Below are 22161 nucleotides of genomic sequence, written 5' to 3'. Positions count from 1 at the left end.
TACTTAGGCGAGGTTTCAAATTTTTTCAAAGGACGTTGTGCTATTTGGACCATTTTTATTTTATTTGATTTTATTTTACTGTGGGCCTTAGCCTGGGGCCCGGCATGTTCCGGGCACATCTCTCAACCACCGAGCCAACTCCCAGCGGGGCTGCCCCTAAAGATAACGGACAACCCCCGTCCTCCCGGGTGGGGCTCTCTGTCAGAGCGGGCTGCTGGCCCCCTCACGTCCACTTCCCCAGGGGGGCAACCTCTCTCCGCCCTGTCCAGAAAGACTGAGGCCACAAGCAGAGCCGCTCTAAGGGCCAGCACGGAGCACGGCTAACCCCAGAGGGCCGGCAAGGAGGACGGCTGACCTCACGGATGCTCAGAGATCTCTGGGCCATGAGTCCAGAGTCCAGGGAGCAGGGGCTGGAGCGATAGCACAGCGGGTAGGGCATTTGCCTTGCATGAGGCCGACCCGGGTTCGATTCCCAGCATCCCATATGGTCCCCCGAGCATCTCCAGGAGTAATTCCTGAGTGTAGAGCCAGGAGTAACCCCTGAGCATTGCCGGGTGTGACCCCAGAAAACAAAACAAAAACAAAAACAGAGTCCAGGGAGCAAACGGAGGCTTCAGAGACCCCCAAGGGGGCCAGTTCGCTCAGCGGACCTCCCAACTCAGCCCTGCCTTCCTGGTCTCTCTTGAATTCTAGTCATGCCCCTCCATGCCCACCCACCAGGATCCCACGGTCGGAGCCTCCTCAATAGTGGCCGACTTTCCTGGCCACCTTCACCTCTTCCCGGAGTCACCCCCACCTGCTCTGTCCCCCTGCAGCCAGTCCTCGCCACCTCTGTGCCCACACCCTCTCCCTGGTTCCCATCTTGGGCATTTCTGCTGAGCCCCTGCCAGGCCCCTTGTCATCATTCACCTGTTAGAGCTACACCTGGGAGGTATCAACCGCATCACAGGGACACCTCGGGTGGGGGCGTGGGGTGGGGTTCAGCAGAGCTGCACGTGGGGTGCTGGGGAGGCGGAGAGCACGTATCTCGGGAGCAGAATCTGGGGGAGGCTCTTAAGGGGGGGCAGATGTGAGCTTGACATGTGGGGATACAGTGACTTAGCGCCCCGAGAGTTCTCCCGCGTGACTCACTCTCTGTAATTACACCTTGTCTCCTTGGGAAAAACAGTGATGCGAACAGAAGTTTGAAAAAAAATGCAGAGGATTGTCTTTTTTAGAAAAGCAGTGATTATTTCGCTTCTGACTGACAGGCGTGCGACAAGTCACGCTGTCTGCTCCTCCCGTGCGGACACGGAGAGAGGGGACGCCCGAGAACACGTCAAGTGGCACGAGGCAACGTACGCTGGCCGTTGCCAAGTTGTTTGCTCCTGCTCCGTCTACGTTCGCGATTTATTTTAATCACAGATCTATCCAAGTCAACGAAAAGCCTGAGCACTTGGCATGTGACGAACACAGCGTCATCATCGGGCCTAGGAAAATCTTCTCGGTGTGTGAGAAGCTAAAAAGCCTGTGACGTCCCTGTTCTTCAAAATGCAGACGGAAAATACCCTTGGAAGATTCCGCTCAGCGCCAAGGCCAAGGCAACCCACTCAGTCTGACTCACAGTCAAAGGTCCCCACGTGGCAATGGAAGCCGATATCCCCTCTGTACCTTGATGCCTTTGGTGTCCTCCTCATCAAAGGAGCCGATGTCAAAGGCGTCGGCGGCGTTCACTTCTCCCCGGGGAGGGATCAAGGGGGGCGGGTACTGCAAGAACCAAACAAGCTTCAGTGACCCGAGGACCTGGTGGGCCTGCCCCAAGCTACAAGCCAGGAGGTGAAACGGTGCGAGTCACCGGTCAGCTCCACGGCCCCCTGTGCTGCGCTTGGTCCAGCTCACCGGAACCAGATCAGTGCCGACCCAGAGCACCACTTCGGATACTCGCTCCAGGGGCTGAGGTTCTGATAAACTGATTTGGGGTATTTCCTGGTATCAACGAACATTTTGTAAGTTCTTCTCCCCCCCACCCCCGGCCAAAGGGAATGATGCTGATATTCAATCATGCTAATTCCAAAATCACGTCCTGTTGGGCTAAAAAGATCTGTGTCTCACGGCCGCTCTCCACACGCTTGGGCCAAACCTCACTCATGAGTGAACCTTTTCCTGGACTATGCGGCCGCATTTGTGGCCGTGCGACACTTCATAGGACACACCCTACCCATAGTCCAAGAGTACCGCACCACTTCTGATGGGATTCAAAGTAGGAGGCAACCAATGTTTGAGGGAAATATTGTATTACTTCGTTTCTGCTTTGAGGCAGGGATTGGGGGATAGGATGGAAACACCCGAAATATATTGGTGGGATGTAATCAAACATTGTGAACTACTTTATAAAATGTCACTGTCACTGTCACCCAGGTAAGCCATGTGCAAGAAAGCACCCTATATGCTGTCACTGTCACTGTCATCTCGTTGCTCATCGATTTGCTTGAGCGGGCACCAGTAACGTCTCCATTGTGAGACTTGTTGTTACTGTTTTTTGCATATCCAATACGCCACGGGGAGCTTGCCAGGCTCTGCCGTGCGGGCACGATACTCTCGGTAGCTTGCCAGACTCTCCGAGAGGGGCGGAGGAATCGAACCCGGGTCGGCCACGTGAAAAGCGAACGCCCTACCCACTGTGCTATCACTCCAGCCCTTTATAAAATAAAAAAATAAAAACAAAACAAAGCAAAAAAGAAAATAAAATAAAAAGGACCCGTGTTTACCTTTATGACAATCACCTCTCTCATCATTATATAAAGACCGCTGGGGGCAGGGGGGAATGCTTTTGCACATTGAGACTGAGGTAAGCAGTCCAAAATAGGCGAGCTAAGACACACTCAGTCCCAAGTACGGACGTTTGAAGGAGCTGCACTGAGCGATCCAGCTGACCGTTCATCTGTTTATCGGAAAGGCATCATCAAAGTTTCTACCCGGGAAATGAGAGCAAGAAGTCGCCTGGGGCGGAAGAGGAGCAAGAAGAGATACAGACGAGGGGAGACTGGAGTGGGGGCCCTGGGACAGAGCCAGGACCCCCCCAGTGGGGCGGTGGGGACAGTGAGCACGGGCGGTGGTACCCCGGGGCCCCTGGGGCGTACCTTCTGCAGGTAGACGTGCTGCCAGTGGACGCCTTTGAAGAAGCTGTGCTCTTTCACTTCCTGCGCGCTGTTGAAGGGAGAGAGGGTCAGATCCGAGCAAGGGGCGCGTTTGGGCATAACTCGCAATATCGGTCTCCCCGTTGGATGTGCCTGACACCAAGACTTAGGCCCACACAGAAACAACCCGTTCCTCTTTGTGTGTGTGTTTTAAGGAAACACGCTTTCTTCCAAGCAACCCTGGAGTCCCGGGATGTTTTTAGAAATGGTGCCGGCACACCTAGGGATACGGGTTGGGATTGTTTATTCCAGCAGAAGAGAAGGAGTTTTCACAGGCTCAGAGAGGCCTGATCCTGAAAGCCCTCTCCAGTGTGGATTACTGATCTCCGGGATAAAGGAGATCCAGGATAAAGAGGCTGAAGGAAGAGCAAATGTCGTGAAAGAGAAAATGAGAGGCCTAGCTACTAATTCATTTCGTTGTATCAGTGAGAGGGGCCAAATGCTGATTTCTCAGCAACCTAAACACACACACACACACACACACACACACACACACACACACGCACGCACACACACGCACACACACACACACGCACGCACACACACACACACGCACGCACGCACGCACACACGCACACACACACGCACGCACACACACACGCACACACGCACGCACGCACGCACACACGCACGCACGCACGCACACACGCACGCACGCACGCACACACGCACGCACGCACACACACACGCACGCACGCACACACACGCACGCACACACACACGCACGCACGCACACACACACACGCACACACACTACACAAGTACAAGCACATAAACTAACTCCTCTTTCCTGCCTTCTACATCCAACCTTGGAGAGTCAACAAGGACATGGAGGAGCGGGAATGGCAAATAAATAATAAAATCAAAGTATTCTCCAGGCAGAAAAGCCTTCCGCGTCAGAGGAACCCCGGAGTGGCTGACAGGTGAGTCACGGGGGAGCTCCCAGCCCAGCACCTGGTGCCCGGGGTGCAGTTTTCGAGGGCCAGGGCATGGTTCACCGTGTCGGGCTCTAAAGAAACGGCGGGTCCGCCCTGGGGCCGAGAACCCTGCCGGGGGCCGAGCCTACCCGCCTCCGTGGCAGCCCAGCCGCTTGCTGACGTCACGCTGCAGCAGGCCCTCCAGCAGGGACTTCAGCTCCGGGGAGAAGGTGTCGGGGAGCTCCACGTTCTGGGTGGGCAGAGGGAAAAGCGGTTCAAAGAAACGCAGCCTTGGAAACCTCACCCCCGGCCCTCGCCCCCGGCCGGTGGAAAAACCCTTTCTTGCCAAGGAGAAAACCGCAGCTACGTCATGACTTAACACCGACTCCAAAGAAACAGAAAACCAATGTTTTCAAAGTCAGCCGAAGCCCGGTGGAAAGTCTGCTCTGCCCGCCCTGCTCCCCCCCTGCATTTCAGTGACCCCTCACCCCCCAATTTCTACTTGATCCCTTTCCTGCCCATTCCTGTTCTCTCTGTTTTTTTTTTGTTTTTTTTTTTTTTTAGTTTTGGGCCACACCCAGCAATGCTCAGGACTTACTCCTGGTTCTTCGCTCTGGAATTACCCCTGGAGGTGCTTGGGGGAACCTACAGGATGCTAGGGATCGAACCTGGGTCAACTGCATGCCAGGCAAGCGCCCCACCCGCTATCTTATCACTCGGGCCCCCTCTCTCTGTTTTCTTTTCTCTCACTGTTAACAATGCAGGTGTTTGGCCCCGCCCAGCATGTATTTCCTCCCCTTCCCCCCTTCCTTTAGCAATCTCTTACTTTTTATTTACTTTTAAGAAAGCAGACTTTTCTACTCATTGCAATGGAATGAAGCAGGACACTTACAGTGTGAATAAAAATATATATATATATTGTTTTCCATTTCCTTACCACGGTGAGTGTCATTCGGTCTATCTCGTGCTTATCTTTGGTTTTATGTTGTCTGAAAGGGCTGTGACTGTGGAAATAAAAAGAAAAAAAACACGCTTTACCATGTGGGGCTAGGTCAGTGGGCACACAGCACACTGTCTGGTACTTGGTTCACTGAAAGTGAGAGCAACGCACAGGCCATAAACTCTGGTTATTTCCAGAGACAAACTAGGAATTTGGCATGTTAGGTCCTGGAAGAACGAGGCGTACATTTCACTTGAGTAGCCTGGTCCTGTTGTTAATGAAACCTTGGCACTAAAGTGTGTCTGGGAAAATATATTCCACAGGATATTTTAAAATATAATTAAAAAACAATGAGTCAACAGGTAATCATGAAAATAAAGCTCATTCTGGGAATATAGATCATGGCACTGTTTGAGACAAATCTGTAGGTAACCTTTTGCGTGCAAGGCAAATGCCCTACTCGCTGTGCTATCGCTCTAGCCCCTCATTTCTGGCTTTAAAAAAAAATCCAGCTTTATATTTTGATATTATGAGTGAAATGGCAGAGTCTCTTGCCCCACACCTGGCTGTCTTCACAGGGGCCTTCGGAGGGGGTGGGTTGAGTTTCCTCCCCGCCCCGAGCAGAGACCTAGCAGCCGAAGACCTCCGGAACCCAGCCACAGCCATGCTCAAGGCCCCTCTCCACACATTCAGGTGAGCCTCACGCATGAAGGAACCGGCAGAGGAACCCAGGTGTGCAGGATCCGGGGCTGAGATCTCCAAGCCTGCTCAGATTGGGACTGGGCCTCTTCCGCCCAGATGCCTCATTTTCCAGTAGCTTGGCAGTCACACCCAGAAACTGCCCCCGGCGCCATGTACTCCCACCAATCGCCAACATCCACAGACTATAAAACCAAGCTCCTGGAAGCGACATCTTATAGCCTAGTTCTCCCTCTCGGGGAACCTGGCAAGCTACCGAGAGTTTCCTGTCCACATGGGAGAGCTGGCAAGCTTCCTGTGGCGTATTCATGTCAAAACCAGTAACAATGATAGGTCTCATTCCCCTGACCCTGAAAGAGCCTCCAATGCGGCACTGTTGGGAAGGACAAGCAGAGAGGCTTCTAAAATCTCAGGGCTAGGACGAATGGAGACGTTACTGAGACCGCTAGAGAAAATCAACGATCAACGGGATGATAATGATGATGATGAAACTTTTGAACAAAATAAATACTGTTTTTTCAAACAACCCAAAGAATGTTAGCCAACCCAAAACTTGACCAAGATGAATTGGGGCTCTTCTCTAAAAAAAGTCTTTTATCCCTCCCATTTCCTTTTCTTTTCTCTTCTTCCTTCCTTCCTTCCTTCCCTTCCTTCCTTCCTTCCTTCCTTCCTTCCTTCCTTCCTTCCTTCCTTCCTTCCTTCCTTCCTTCCTTCCTTCCTTTCTTCCTTCCTTCTTTCTTTCTTTCTTTCTTTCTCCCTTTCCCTCCCTCCCCCCTCCCTTCCTTCCCTTCCTTTTCTTTCATTTTCTCTCTTTTTCTTTCGGCCTCCCAAGATGTACCTGGGTCATGACACGGCTGTCCCAGGGACAGTCACCCAAGCAGGCTGCATGCTTCAAGCTTCGTGCTCGGGGCCTGGCAGGCTGCACCCAGTGGTGCTCGGGGACCCACACTGTGCCAGGACTGAACTGGAATCTGCACACCAGCACTTGTGCTGAAACTGTCACTGGAGGCAATGCTCTCCGTTGAGTATAACCCCCAACACGTACCCCCAGGCTGTCCAGTTCTGAGGGCAGCTCATGTGGGCAGGCCCCAGGCTCTCGGTTCAGGTTGCAACCTGGCTGCTTGCTAGTCACAAAATATTTCAGGATTCATTTCCTCATCTGTAAAATGGGCACAGGGCCACACTGCACGGCATCGCTGAAGGGATTCACTGAAGTGATGTGTGCTAGCAACCAGGCCAACGGCAGTGCCCTATAGGGGCTGATCCCAGGTCTGCAGAAACCAGCCAAGACGAAGCTCACTTTCTAGGACGGCGATCCATTGGATCAACCAGCAAAACTGAGACCGTAACTCCTCACCAGGCTCTTACAAATCTGAAGAAGCAGGCTGCAGCTCTGCAGTCATCTCTTGAAGCCATGACTGCACTGTGGAGCATTTACTATCTTAAATATTTTCATTTTCACTTTGTACAAGAGAGGGCACTCTAAGCCTTCATTTTCTTTCTCCTCGCCGTGAAACGCAAAGTATTTTCCGTGTCTTTAAAGGATTCATTTGAAAAATAAAAAACTATAACTACAACAACAACAAAAAACCCAAAAAATGAACAAATCATAGTGACTGAACACCAAGCAAACATACACTAATCTTCAAAAAAGCTTTTGACTGAAAATACTCTTTTAACTTTGTTTTGTCTTTTGGGCCACACCCAATGGTGCACAGGGTTTACTGCTGGCTCAGTGCTTAGTGATCACTCCGGTGGGACTCTGAGGACTAAAATGGGAAGTCGGGGATGGAACCTGGGTCGCCGGCGTGCAAGGCAAGTGCCCTTCTGCTGTGCTCTGCCCCACCTGAAACTATTCTTTACACCTTGGTTCCAGGGAAAGAAACAAATGTCTGCACTTAAAAGGCAGACTGGATGTAACAACAAGCGATATCCATTTGCTGTGTATAAGAAATGGTTCGATTCCTCCATCCCTCTTGGAGAGCCCGGCAAGCTACCGAGAGTATCCCGCCCGCACGGCAGAGCCTGGCAAGCTCCCCGTGGCGTATTCGATATGCCAAAACCAGTAACAAGAAGTCTCACAATGGAGACGTTACTGGTGCCCGCTCGAGCAAATCGATGAGCAACGGGATGACAGTGACAGTGACAGTGATTAATATCACTGGTGCCAAACACACAGAGATACTAGCAAATTCATGGTTCAAGAGAAAAGGAATAAAAGTTTCCCTAATTTTAGGAAACCCTCAATCTCTCTGCTTGACACTTAGTAGTCCCCGTGTCACAGAGACACGGTACCCAGGGGCCGGAGAGAGAGAGAGAGATTAGGGGGTTTGCCTTCGTGTGGCCAGTCCCATGCATTGCATGTAGTCCCCAGAGCCTGCCAGAAGTGTTCCCTGAGTGCAGGGCCAGGAGTAAACACCTCAGTGTTTGCTTATTGTGGCCCCAAACAAAATAAAACAAACAAACAAACAAAGACACTGAAGCTTCCGGCGTGGCTTCCATGCGCCAGGCCCAAATCAAGAACCCTTCAGGTAATCCTGATTTGCAGCCGGGTCCTGAGGCTGAGAGCGAACAGGCCAAGTGCGTGCCCTGGTGAAAAAGAACCAACGTGCTCTGCAGACGCTCTCTACACCAAATTAAACAAAACCAGTTTGGGGTGTGTGGGGGGGGGCGGGCCAGAAGAGGCCGGGAGGGTCCGGAGTTCAGGCCAGCGGTGCTGATCACACACGCGGCACATGCCCATTAGAGAGATTGGAGGGGAGGGGGGGGCACGTCCCACTCGGTCAGAAGCTTCCGGAACGCTGCTCTGCGCCTCCCTGCACGCAGCGTGGAGGGGGCTGGGGCTGGCGAGGGAGACGGCGCGACGCACATCTGTTTCCACTGCAGGCTTGGTCGTGCTTTGTGAGCAAGACCCAAGAGTCTGTTTCTATTTTGGAGCAGGGTGAAGCAGACCCGTCGGGGAGCAATGAGCCCCGTTCCGCGGGAGGCGCGTGGTCCGCGCGGGGCCCGGCCACGGCAGCTGCTTCCTGACGCAGCCGCTGGAAAGGGGCGCCAGCAAAGGGCCCGGCAGCAGCTCCCAAGGCGTGCCGAGGTCTCCCGGCGGGTGGCGCATGTGGCGGCACCCCGGCTGTGGCGAGGGGTGACAGAATAGGAGGCGCAAGAGCGGGGAGTGTGTGTGTGTGTGACAAGTGGCTTCTGAATTACAGACCAAGTGGTAGACAAATACTCCCCCTCCCCGCCCAATATAGCTGGGTAATCATTCAAGGGGAACCAGACAAAGAGGGAGACACCCCACCACCACCAAATCCAAATCCCATAGATACACCGTGAAACAATGAATTTAGTACTTTTTTTTTTTTTGGATTTTTGGGTCACACCCAGCGGTGGTCAGGAGTAAACACCTCAGTGTTTGCTTACTGTTCCTTACAGGGTTCCTCCTGGCTCTGCACTCAGGAATTACTCCTGGCAGTGCTTGGGGAACCCTATGGGATGCCGGGGATCTGAACTGGGGTCGGCCGCGAGCAAGGCAAACGCCCTCCCCGCTGTGCTATCGCTCCAGCCCTAGGACCGCACTTTTTATAATAACAGTAACTTAAAAAAAAAAAACCCCAACAAACTCACTCGGAAAATTCATTTTAGAACACCCCCAAGAAGGCGCGGTTCATCCAATTTGCATTCTGATGATTCCCAGTGGCTCCCCAAATATCGAGACACATTCCTTCTGTTCCCTCCCCGGGAGCTGGTCCATGAACCCCAGGTAGGGCTCTGCACTCCCTCAACTTCCCCACCCGCCTCCTCCCTCCCGCGGCCTGCCACCTCCAGGGAGCACAAAGTCCAAGGGGGCCGAGTTTCACGTCGGACGGAGTCTGTTCCTTGACAGGCGTCTGCACTCGACGCCGAGGCTGCGGATAGCACCCTGCACATCTTGTCGGGACACAGCTCGGCCAGAAGGGCGTGGAGACGGCACCCGTGACGCCTGGCCTGGGGGTGGGGCCAGTGCAGGGCCGTCAGCCCGGGGCGGGGGGTGGGGGGGGGGAAAGGCATGTTCTCAAGCCTAGACCCGGTTCCCTGACGCCCACCCCCACCATGGTGCCTGGTAGGATTCTCCGACAGGGGCCAGATAAAATTGGGGGCGCAGTGAAACACACTGATTAGTGCAAAAAAGTATCCGATGGGGCTGGAGCGATAGCACAGCAGGTAGGGCGTTTGCCTTGCACACGGCTGACCCGGGTTCGATTCCCAGCATCCCATATGGTCCCCATGAGCACCGCCAAGGGTAATTCCTGAGTGAAGAGCCAGGAGTAACCCCTGTGCGTCGCCGGGTGTGACCCAAAAAGCAAAAAAAAAAAAAAGTATCCGACCCCAGAAAATAAGGGGGAAGATGACAATGCTGGGGACCTCAGCTCAGCCCCGCTGCACAGACTAAAGGAGAGGCAGAGGGGACCCCTGTGGTCTCAGCACCTGGACCTTCAGGGCGGCTAATTCTCAGTAGCGCCAGCAGGGGGCAGTGCCATGCACGGCAGCCCGCCCGCGGCACTGGGTGCCTTTCCCTGCTGGCTATCAGCACTCATCAGACCAGACTGGCTCTGGGCTCTGAGTGACAAGGACAGACACTGTGTGAGTGGACCAGGGGTGGGGGTGGGGATGGGGGTGGCTGCTTCCCTGGGGACTGGCGGGGGGGGGGTGCAGTGGTCCTCCTCCCACCCCCATCTCTCCCAGTGTCAGCTTCTCTGACCCCCTCGGGCCCCATGAAAGACAGCTGCTGCTCGGGGCTCCCTGACTTGGGGTGTGTGGAGAAAAAAAAAACACACACCCACCCACAGAGGTTTCAAACTCTTCAGGATGACCACCCCGTCTTCAGAAACAAACAAAAAAATCATTCCAGCGCCACAGGGGAACACTGCCTTACAGGAAGCTTCTCTGTCTGATTTCCAGGAGGTGACACCATTCCCCTGCCCCCACCCCCACCCCGCTACAGCTCTGGGGAGGTGAAGACAGTGCCGGCCCATTTCCTGCTGACCCCTTCAGGGCACTGCGCTCCTCCATAAATATCAGTTCATTTAAAGCGGCATTTTACATGCTTGGTTCCGGGAATTTTTTTTTTTTCCTTTTTGAGTCACACACCCGGTGAAGCTCAGGGGTTACTCCTGGCTCTGCACTCAGGAATCACTCCTGGCGGTGCTCGGGGGGCCATAGGGGATGCTAAGAATCAAACCCGGGTCGGCGGTGCTGAGGGGGGGGCCATAGGGGATGCTAAGAATCAAACCCAGGTCGGCCGCATGCAAGGCAAACACCCTCCCCGCTGTGCTATCGCTCCAGCCCCGGTTCTGGGAATTTCACCCACTTTCTAACTGTCACCGATAGGAAGTGGTTCCCTTCCCCAGCACAAACCACCTCCTGTTGGGGTTCCTGTGCCCCCCCCCCCCGCCTGGCCCTCCTGCTGCCCCTGACTTTATTTTTCCTTACTGAAAACCACCCCGTGACCCTCCCTTGCTTGCCTTTGGGCTCCGGGGGTCTCGAGAACAAAGCCCGACTCCAGAGCGCGAATTCCACTCTCTCTGCTGCGTGTGACCCGATCTTAAACCAGCTTTCTTGCAGAAGGCTCCCCGCCCCCACGCCCTGGCTCTGCCCCAAGCAGCTGACCACCGTTCAGAGATAACAGATGGGAGAACCCCCAGCCCCCGGAGGAGGAGACGCGGTCGGGCTTGCCCCCCGCCCCTCCCACCCCACCCCTCCACTGTGAGGATGCTGCCTCCAGGCTCCTCTTTCCAAATGTACTTCATCATTCACTGTCTCCGGCAGGAGGCGGGCACCCCCTCAAGGTCCTGAGCACTGCGCAGGGCGTGATCCTGTGAGCCCACAGCTGTCGGCTCCCCTGCAGCTTCCGGACCCCTCCTCCCTGCCTTCCTGCCAGGAGAACTTCAAGCACCTCCCGGGCACACTACGGGTACCCCAGAGACGCTGATCGAGCTGAATCCGGGTCACTCAGCCAATAACAACCGGCCCAGTCCCCGTCTTGGGTTTTCGTGCTATGTCCTTCCAGGGGACCGACGGGTTTTTGTTTCTGCGTTTTGGCCGTTGGTTTGTTTTTCATTTGGGGGCCACACTTGGTGGTGCTCAGAGCTGACTCCTGTGCTCAGGGATCAGTCCTGGCAGTGCCCGGGGGGACCTTATGCGGTGCCAGGGATTGAACCCAGGTTGGCTGCGTGCGGGGCGAGCACCTGGTTCACTCTGCTATCTCTCTGGCCTATGCGGGGGGTGGGGGGTGGGGACGTCCTTCGAATACGTAATAGCAAGAGTGGAGTAGGACCGTCAGCCTGCGTGGAGAAGCACCATCTCATCAGTTTCCCACCAGGCCCAGCACTGGTCACCGGGGAGCTGAACACGCCTCCACCGGAAGCCAGAACGCCCAGCGGGCATTCTTGTGTCAAGTGGAAATCCGTTTCTTCCTGAAAATGCCAACCCTCTGTAGCACGGACATATTCAGTAAGCCCGCCGCCCCCCCCCCCCCCCATCAGAGCTCCAGCCAATCAGCACGGCTCCCCTGCGCTCTGTACCAGCTTCCGTTTGTTGTTTTAGATCAAGTGTTGGTTATTCTTGTGGGAGGAGCATCGGAGGTGGTGACTGGAGGTCACTGGGACCGTGCACAGCCGTGCTGGGGGGTGGAGGGGGAGGCAGGGTCAGGGCCTGAACCCCCAGGCTGTGCACCTGTAAGGCACGTGTTCTCCCTCTGGGGCCCCATCCCCAGCCTGTCCCGGTCCGCTCTTCCAATACTCCCACGCGTGCCGTGATGTGTAGCTCTCTCACTTTCCCTTCTCTCCATCCCACCCAATCCCGTCCCGATCCAACTAGTCCCATCCTCACGGCCACCTCCCTCTTCCTTCAATCCAGACTCCTTTCCACAGAGCCACGTGGTACAGAATGTCGCAACCGAGCATGGTCAAGGACTTCACACAGGGATCAAGAGCTCCTGATGGGGGGGTCTGCTCAGCCCGAGACCGGATTCACCTTCTCGGCTGTGAATCGCACTGCTGGGTCATGCCCAATTAGTAATTAAGGAAACTGTCAGGCCCTTTAAAAAAAATGAGAACTGTCATGCCAGACCACCCCAACCAAATGCAGTTACGACATAGTATTAGAGAACAGATGAATAAGATCAAAGTGAGTGAAGAAACAAAGTCCCAAGTGCATTTTTGTTGTTGTTGTTGTTCATGAGTCACACCCAGTGATGCTCAGGACTTACTTTCGGCTCTGAGCTTCAGGGATCATTTCTGGACGGGCTCGGGAGGCCATATAGGGGCCGGGAACCAAACCTGGGTTAGCTACAGGCAAGACAAGAGCCCACCTGCTGTGCTGTATCACTCCGGCCCCTGAGTACATATTCTTGCTGTTTTGAACCCTCGGTAAATGCACTGATCAGCTGAGCTGACGGTTTTCCTTTAATCCTCTGGAGATGCAGGGTGGGATTCTGCATCCCGCGTGGAGTCTCGGACACGTGCACGGCCGCCAGCCGTGGAAGAGCCTCTCCCGTGGAAGCCGTTCCCTCCCGCCTCTCTTACAGAAACTCTAATTGGGTCAGCTAGTCTGATGAGTGAATTAGGGCCATCCAGGCTCCACAAATGTCCTAATGCAATTGAGGCCCAACAGGACCCGACTTTCTAAGCAATAATACAATTTCGGGTCCCAAGTGAATACTGCCAGCGGGGAGTAACTGGATTAGCCAACTCCTAAGGAAGCAGCCGGGGTGCTCCAGCCCAGCCGGGGGAAGAAATCGAATCCAGGCTCTGCTTAGAAGCTCCTAAATAGAAGAGGAAGATACAACGGCTCTCGGTGAGGTGGGTGGACGCAAAGGTGACTGATGTGGCCTAAACTGCCGGGCCCGTGTGCACAGGAGGACACCGGAATATAAGGGGTTTTCTGGGTCTCTGTGCACAAAGAAAAGCCAGGAATATTCTTTTTTTTTTTTTTGCTTTTTGGGTCACACCTGGCGATGCACAGGGGTCACTCCTGGCTCTGCACTCAGGAATCACCCCTGGCAGTGCTCAGGGGACCCTATGGGGATGCTGGGAATCAAACCGGGGTCGGCCTTGTACAAGGCAAATGCCCTACCCACTGTGCTATCGCTCCAGCCCCAAGCCAGAAATGTTCTTAAAAAAAAAAAAAAACTTCAAAGTCTTTAGTGAAACTGGGTAAAAGTTCTTAAGATTCATGGCGACATTAGGATGCTGCTAAGTATTCCATCCAAGAACGGATTTTGCAAGGGATTGCATTTCATCATCTGCACAGTCTATTTCGCCAACTCTGGTTGTTTAGGACGAAGGGTCCCAAGCGACACAAATCATGAAAAACACAAAATTCTACAATTTCATCGTTTGTGTGTTTTGATAGACACCAGTTTCGGCATGTTTACCAATGAATGTCCCTTTTCCAAATGGATTCTTCCTCTGTTTTGCAAACTTCAAAATGCTCCTAAGATAACCACGAGGATATAATTTCTAAGGGAGGGGCCAGATCCATAGGACAGCAGGTAGGGTGTTTTCCTTGCACGTGGCCGACCCGAGTTCAATCCCGGGTATCCCATATGGCCCTCTGAGCACCGACAGGAGTAATTCCTGAGTGCAGAGTCAGGAATAAACCCTGAGCATCGCTGGGTGTGACCCAAAAAGCAAATAATAATAATGTAGCACTGTCATCCGGTTGTTCATTGATTTTCTCGACTGGGCACTAGTAATGTCTCCATTGTGAGACTTGTTGTTAACTGATTTTGGCATATGGAATATGCCATGGGTAGCTTGCCAGGCTCTGCCATGCGGGCATGATACTCCCAGTATGCTCGCTGGGCTCTCCGAGAGAGATGGAGGAATCAAACCCGGGTCGGCTGTGTGCAAGGCAAATGCCCTACCTGCTGTGCTATCACTCCAGCCTCAAATAATAATAATAATAATAATAATAATAATTTCTAAGGGAGGGGGCGGGTGGGATAAAAAAGGTTTACAACCTTCTTAAATCATTTATAGTTCACAATATAAAGCATTCCCCAGCTAAGGATGGTAGAGGGGAATATTTTAACGCCGTCTCACTTCAGGTGCTGGGATGCCTGTGGGAAGGGAACTAAAGCGTCAAATTTTGAGCGGCAGGCCACAAAGTTGTTCTCACCGAATGCAGTAAGAGTCGTGGTCGGGATGTCCAATTTGAGGGTGATGTAAAGCACCCGGGCAGCGGGTATAGAAATACTGCTGGGACTTGGTGACGTCTGAACGCTCGACAGGGGCACGCCTGAGTGCTCTGGCTCTGGGCTCAGGTGCACGCCCACCTGGGCACTCGCGCCCCAGCACACACTCACCCTCTCAGGAGCTTGAAGAGCATGCAGCCCAGGGAGAACCAGTCGGCACTGCTGTCATACGCCGTCCCCTTCTGCAGCACCTCGGGAGCCATGTAGCCATGCGTGCCCCTGGGGAGGGAAAGCACACGGGGTCATGTTCATGTTCAGCACACGCGGCTGGGCACACAGGGACCGCTCCTCGCCCGGGAGGCTGGTGGGGGGACCACCGGGCACCACCGTGCATGCCCATCCTGGTACCATTCATGCAACACCCGGACGGGGAACAGCTTTTGCCGGGCCGGCGAGTACCTGCATGAACGCACATAAAGTCTTGTGTGAAAGACAAAGAATGCCGGCTCAGGAGGTCAGAAATGGGAGCACTGCCATCCCCACCAGAGGAGCACCAAACAGCTAAGGTGACTCTCCTGTGGGTGCCTGTGAGTGCTCTGGGGAGGACAGGCAGCAGAGGAGGGGGAGGGAGGGAGCCCCCTCCCCGCACCAGGACCAGGCGGCTCTACACAGTGCTCTGCCCTGCAGGGGGGCAGGGACGGGACCGTCCACCCCCTGTGCTGAGGGCGCTGGGCTCACACGTGCTGCCGCGGTGGGCCACAGGCCACCGGGTACCGAGGAAGAAGTGGAAGGCCACGCTGGCGGGCTTGTGGATGGAGAAGGAGAGGAGGGACGCTCTGGGTCTAGAAAACTGTGGAGGGCACCGAGGGCCTGGCTTGGCCACAGGACGGCGCCCTCAGGAAGGGGAGGAAAATCACTTGGGAGGACCAGGACAGGCGTTCTGGATAGGATCTGCACCGGCGGTAACTGCAAGGCCCTCTCATCCCTCTATCCACCCCTACACACACACAAAGACACACACACACACACACACACGCACACACACGCACACACACGCACACACACGCACACACACACACGCACACACACGCGCACACACACGCACACACACACGCACACGCGCGCACATGCACACACCTCTTCGTGATGATCTGAACATGTTCTGTCCTGTCTTGAGGTGGCCCACGTTTCCCAGAAACTCCCCAAATATGCAGCCTGAAAGGGGCCCTGCAGAGGGCCCTGCAGCCCCAGCCTCAGTGTCCCTGCTTCCCGCTGGTTCTCTCTGGTGCGGTAACAATGCCTCCACACGGCGTGGCTGCCACCAGGATGGATGCTGAACGGGACCAGCGGCCCCCGAGCAGGCCAGGGTACAAGTCCCTCTAACAGGCTTTATTTTTGGGGGGGTGAGTGGGGACACATGACAGCACTCAGGGCTGTTCCTGGCTTTATGCTCAGGGATCGCTCCTGGCAGGACTTGGGGATCGAACCCACCCAGCGTGCGCCCGACCCACCGCACTGCCTCTCTGAGCCAGAGGCGTTTTTTTATTACTATTATTTTTTTCTTGCCTTTTGGGTCACACCCGGCAATGCACAGGGGTTCCTCCTGGCTCTGCACTCAGGAATTACTCCTGGCGGTGCTCAGGGGACCCTAGGGGATGCTGGGGATTGAACCTGGGTGGGCCGTGTGCAAAAGCAAACGCCCTCCCCGCCGTGCTGTCATTCCGGCCCTGAGGCCTGTTTTGAATGAGTCTGTGGTGCAGCAACAAAGAGCCACCCTCCATGGCAGTGGACCGAGCAGGGGCACGGGCCTGCCCTCCCGCACGGGAGCGGGGTGGGGGCGTCTCCAGAAGGGACCTCCAGAGGGACGTCTGGTGTGGCTCAGGGTAAACTTTCACCAGGATATTTCCCCCGTGATTCTCGGGCCCAAACCCGACCCTGGAACGGGCAGAGACCAACAAGGGTGCACACGCCAGGTTAGGGGTGAGGGGTGATGGAACGGGGGGTCTAGGGGCACACGACGGGCACAGAGCAGGACGCAGGTCAGCCTGCGTGGCGGTTGGCAGTTCTGCCCACACTGCAGCTCCCAGCATCCCCGGCCCGGCCCCTCGGACCATGCAGAGAGAGCACTGGAGCACCGAGAGGCCCTGGCACCCCATCACGGCTCGGCGCCCTCAGGTAGGGCGAGCCGGCACGCGCCGTGAGCCCCCTCGGTCGGCTCCAGCCCCAGTTTCCCTCTGATTTCCCCTGGCTCGCTCCAGTTCGCTTTCACTTCGCTTCCAGAACTACGCGGACTTCAGCCTCAGCTCGACCCAGGAAGCTCAGTGACCCCGCAAATGTGAGGAGAGGCCAGCTGGGCAGGGCCCCGGCAAGGGGACCACGGCTTTGCGGGGACCGGGGACACCAGGTCTGGGGTGACCCAAACCCCTTACTCTGATAACGGGCTGCAGAGAGGTCCAAGACTTTTGTGGGGGAGGCGGGGGTGGAGGCGGCATATTGGCAGGGCTGGGGGCTCACTCCTGGCTCTGTGCACGAGGGTCACTCCTAGTGGTGGTCCCGGGAAGGGGGGCATATGCGGTGCTGGGGTCCAAACAGAGTCAGTCTGATGCAAGGCTCTTGTCCTATTGCTCTGGCTCTCAAATCAGTCTTTTGAGAGTTTGCCCAATACTGTACAGGAGATGGACTGACTGGGCTTGAATTTGAGTTCAAGTTAATATTTCAATTCCTCATTTCATTCACAATGTACCAGGGATATGACCTTGTTAAAGTTAGTCTCTCTTAATTAACCTCTGTGTGTGTGTGTGTGTGTGTGTGTGTGTGTGTGTCCCCACCAAGTGGACTGCATGGGTCACTTGGGACAGCATTTGCTGCTGCTGCTTGGGTCTTACATTGCTGAGGCCATCAGGGTCAGCCCAGCAGGAGTGCCAGGGGCACCCAGGGCTACACCAGGCATAGATCACTGTATCACTGTCGTCCCGTTGCTCATCGATTGGCTCGAGTGGGCGCCATAACGTCTCACTCGTCCGTGTCGTGTTCAGGGTCCGGGGAATGAGGCCCATTATTGTTACTGTTTTTGGCATATCAAATACGCCACGGGTAGCTTGCCAGGCTCGGCCGTGGGATTCAGGTACAATTTTAAATAATCAAATTAATCTAAAACCAGGCTATATATATATATATATATATATACATACATACATACATACATATATGCACATATGTGTGTATATGTATATATTATATATACAGACATCTGTAAACATTCTGTGAGGTTTTATATACATAATTTTAAATGGTTTTTTAATTTAAAAGCTTTTTATGTTTATACTAGGGCTTCAAATCCAAGGCCTCCCCAGAGCAAGGCAAATGCCTGCACCACTGGGCCACGCCCCGGCCCCCAAAGCGGAAGATGGTACCTGAGGCCGGAGAGGCTACTAAGGGGTTTGGAGCAGCTCTGCGTGCCTGGACAGCCAACATTCGGCCAACGTCAGACGGAGGGGGGGCAGGGGGGCAGGGGGGCCCCTAGCAACACCATCCCCTGCACAGCCCACTTCTGGGCGGCTCCCTGAGCTGGGTTCCAGGAGGTCAGGGGGCCTTTCTGTGGGGGTCCCTGCACCTAGCGGGCCTTAGAGAAACATTCTTGCCCCCACCAGCTGGCCCTCCTCTCTGCTGCCGCCAGAGGAAAACCTCCTTGTTATCCTCGGTTCCTCGGGGAGGGGAAGGAGGCTGGCGCGAGGGGAAAGAACCCAAACCCGGACCTGCTGGCCGCAGTCTTCATTCTCGGCCATGATGTGTCTCTCCGTCCACTTCTTTCAAACACTAACTACTCACTGTGCACTGATTTTTTAAAAAAAATATTGTTCTAGGGGCTGGAGCGATAGCACAGCGGGGAGGGTATTTGCCTTGTACACGGATGACGGGGGTTTGATTCCCAGCATCCCATATGAACCCTGAGCACCTCCAGGGGTAATTCCTGAGAGCATGAGCCAGGAGTAACCCCTGTGCATCACCGGGCGTGACCCAAGAAGCAAAAAAAAAAAAGTTCTATTTTATTTTAAAATTTTTGCTTTTGGGCATAGCCAGTAGTACTCAGGACTTATTCCTGGCTCTGCACTCAGGACTCACTCCTGGCAGGGCTGGGGTGGGGGGGGAGAGGGAACCCTACGGGATGCCGGGGATCAAACTGGGTTGGCTGCATGCAAGGCAAGTGCCTTCCCCACTGTGCTCCAGCTCCAGCTCCCAATTTGACATTTTGTTCATTGTTTTGGGCCCTGCCCAGAGGTGCCGGGAGCTGCTCCTGGTGGTGCTGGGCGGGTGGGCCACGAGGTGCCAGGGACGGGGCCTGGCCTCCTGCAGGCGCAGCACGCACTCCGCCCGCCCAGGGAGCCAGCTCTCCCTTGGCCCGCATCACTGGACCACGGATCTCAACCTTTCCCGCCCCACCACCTCTTTCCAGAAGCCGTTCGAATAAAAGGCCTCGCGGAGCCAGCCGGGGCCCAGGGCCGCCTGCCTCTCGGAGCTGACATGTGAATTAGAGGCAGAAGTGGGTAGGCCCCACAGGGAAATAAATAACCGCCTATCTTCAAGTTAATTTCTGTGGAAGATTAACTCTTATGAGCTCTTGGATTCATGCTCAGCTGTGACCATACTAAATTGAAGAAATTAGCATACCGAATAGCTGTGGCATTAAAAATTCAAATGACTCTTAAAACGTCTGATGAACTCCCTGGGAGAAGCTTATACAACCACAGGCTCTGGCCTAATAACTGTAAAGTGCCCGCAAAATGCTAATGCTTTTCTCACCGGCTCCCATTGTTTGCGGAAACGGGTGCTGGTCGCTATTAACATTTGATCAGAGCTTTACCCACCCCACACCGGGCACCGAGCCACTAAGAGCCACTGGACAGCCCGTCCCACACTGAGGAGGGTCTGGGGGCTGTTATCTGCACGCACACGTTGAGAAAGGCACATGGAGTTCCTTCCAGAACACTCCAGTACAAAACACACCGCAAGACGCACCTTTGGAAGACTCGGTGGGTGCCACGAGAGAAACACTTGAAAAAGAGAAAACAAATCCCGGGGTGTTCCACAAATGGCACTCGGGGGCCCCCCTACCTGCCACGCAGAAGGACAGAGCCCGGAGCAGCCGAGAGGAAGGCGGTAGGTGTTCAACAGAGTGGGGGGGAGGGGTGACCCGGTGCCAGGCAGGCAGGACCCACGGGGGCAGCGCCCCCACCTCAGTGCTCGGGGACCCCTTGGGAGGCCATGGGGAGGACCGACATGGTGCTCAGAGCAAACTGCATGACCGGCTCTTCCAATCGAACTGCTAGTGGATTATCTAGTCTTTAGTGTAGGGGGAAAAAAAATCCCTGATGTCACTTGGGGGTGGTGTGGCGGGGAGGGGGGGATGCCATGTTAATAGAGGAAAAAGGGAAAAGCCAAAAGCTGAGGGGACGTAGGCCCTGGCCTGGGTGTCTTGGGCAGCATCTCGAACCTTCGAGGGTTTTTTTTTTTTTTTTTTTTGCCTCTGCTCTACAGATGGAGAGACGAGGGTGTGGCAGGCAGACCGACCTGCTAGCGCTCACACAGCCGGCACGGCCCCGGGGCCCTCGCGGGGGGCCTCATCCCTGCTCCAGGGCCCAGGGCCTCTGACCACTTCAGGCCCACTGAGCTCCAGCCAGCTCTCCCCAAACACAGGGGGAGCACAGACCCCTCCGGCTCCCCCAGTCTGGGGTGGACGAGGGCACACTGCGAACCAAAGCCCCCGCCCGGGCCTGCCGAGACCCTCAAGGGTGTCCCCGCGATACTCACACACTCGCGTGCGGCTTCTTTTTCGAAAAATCACACGCCAGGCCTAGGTCTGATATCCTCACGTGTCCGTGTTCATCCAAGAGGATATTCGCGGGCTAGAATGAGAGGCAAGATGATGCTGAAGGTCCCTCGGACATCACAGGGGCTCTGACAGCTGCTGAAATGGCAGGTACTGCAGAGCCAGAGAGACAGCACCACCGGCGGGGCACGGGCCTCTCGTGCAGCCGACGGGGGCTGAATCCCTGACACACAATCTGGTCCCCTTCCCACCCCGGAGCTTACCAGGAGTGACTCCTCAGAGCAGAGCCAGGAGTAACCCCTGAGCACTGCTGGTTGTGACCCCCAAACAACAAAACAAAACAGAATGAAATAAAAAATTACAGGCACTTGAAAGTAGACTATAGACCGAACATGAAGGCCACTCAATACCTCTTTTGCAAACTACAACACCCAAAAGGAGAGAAAACGGGGCCGGAGCGATAGCACAGTGGGTAGGGCGTTCACCTTGGACGCGGCCGACCCGGGTTCAATCCCCGGCATCTCATATGGTCCCCCAAGCACCGCCGGAGTAATTCCTGAGTGCAAAGCCAGGAGTAACCCCTGAGCATCTCTGGGTGTGACCCAAAAAGCAAAAAAAAAAAAAAAAAAAGAAACGAAAGGAGAGAAAACAAAAGGGAATGCCCTGCCGCAGAGGCAGGGTGGGGCGGTGGGGGAGGGGGTAGGGGTGGTGGGAGGGATACTGGGAACACTGGTGGAGGAGAATGGGCACTGGTGGGGGGATGTAAATGATCACTGTATGACTGAAATGCAAACATGAAAGTTCATAAGTTTGTAACTGTACCTCATGGTGATTCACTAATAAAAATTTTAAAAAAAATATTACAGGCACTTGATATCTTATTTCTCTGTCATAGCCTTCTTGGAAACAAGAAGCTGAATTTATGTGCTCTCACCCAGGCAAGGGAGAACCCTGAGAGCAATCAGTTTCCTGTTAATTTTAGCAGCAAAGTGGCAATGACAGAAATGACAGCGTCTTCTCCTGAAGCCAGGCAGCTAACACGGAAGGGGTCTGACCACCGTCATCAGTGAAAAACTGTTTCTGACCTGGGCTACAGAATCTACGGGGCAGCCAGAAGACATTCATGCCATTGGCCCCTTAGATTACGGGGACCTCAGGGGTTTTCAGGACGAGACCCCAGAACACAGAAGGGAACAGAGTCCTACAGAAGAAGTTCCGGCCCTCAGCAATCACAATATTCCATGGTGCCACATGGGTGCCCATCAATGCCAATGCTGTTTATTAGTCTGCCATCAACACAGAGTCCCACTGAATGACCAGATAGGACAGGGACTGCAACTCTGATGAAGTGGGTCCATTAAGATTAGATTTAATGATCATAGTCACGGAAAACAAAGCTTCCCTCCCTAATAAATACCGAATTAAAGTCA

At 54.6% G+C, this 22161-nt stretch overlaps 1 protein-coding gene across 3 annotated transcripts in view; it reads right to left on the bottom strand.

Moving 5' to 3' along the window:
* GRK3 (G protein-coupled receptor kinase 3) overlaps positions 1–22161 on the bottom strand; it is a 170740-nt gene that overhangs the window by 16226 nt on the left and 132353 nt on the right. For all 3 annotated transcript variants that reach the window (XM_055146585.1, XM_055146586.1, XM_055146587.1), the window contains 6 exons: positions 20713–20807; positions 15076–15183; positions 5031–5097; positions 4243–4343; positions 3120–3186; positions 1651–1746 (listed from right to left, as the gene is read on the bottom strand). In XM_055146585.1, coding sequence (XP_055002560.1) covers positions 1651–1746; positions 3120–3186; positions 4243–4343; positions 5031–5097; positions 15076–15183; positions 20713–20807 — 534 coding nt within the window. The remainder of the gene's footprint in view (positions 1–1650; positions 1747–3119; positions 3187–4242; positions 4344–5030; positions 5098–15075; positions 15184–20712; positions 20808–22161) is intronic.

This window comes from Sorex araneus, chromosome 9 (genome assembly GCF_027595985.1).
Source record: "Sorex araneus isolate mSorAra2 chromosome 9, mSorAra2.pri, whole genome shotgun sequence".
Classification (NCBI taxonomy): domain Eukaryota; kingdom Metazoa; phylum Chordata; class Mammalia; order Eulipotyphla; family Soricidae; genus Sorex; species Sorex araneus.
This window is presented reverse-complemented; position numbering and strand designations above follow the sequence as displayed.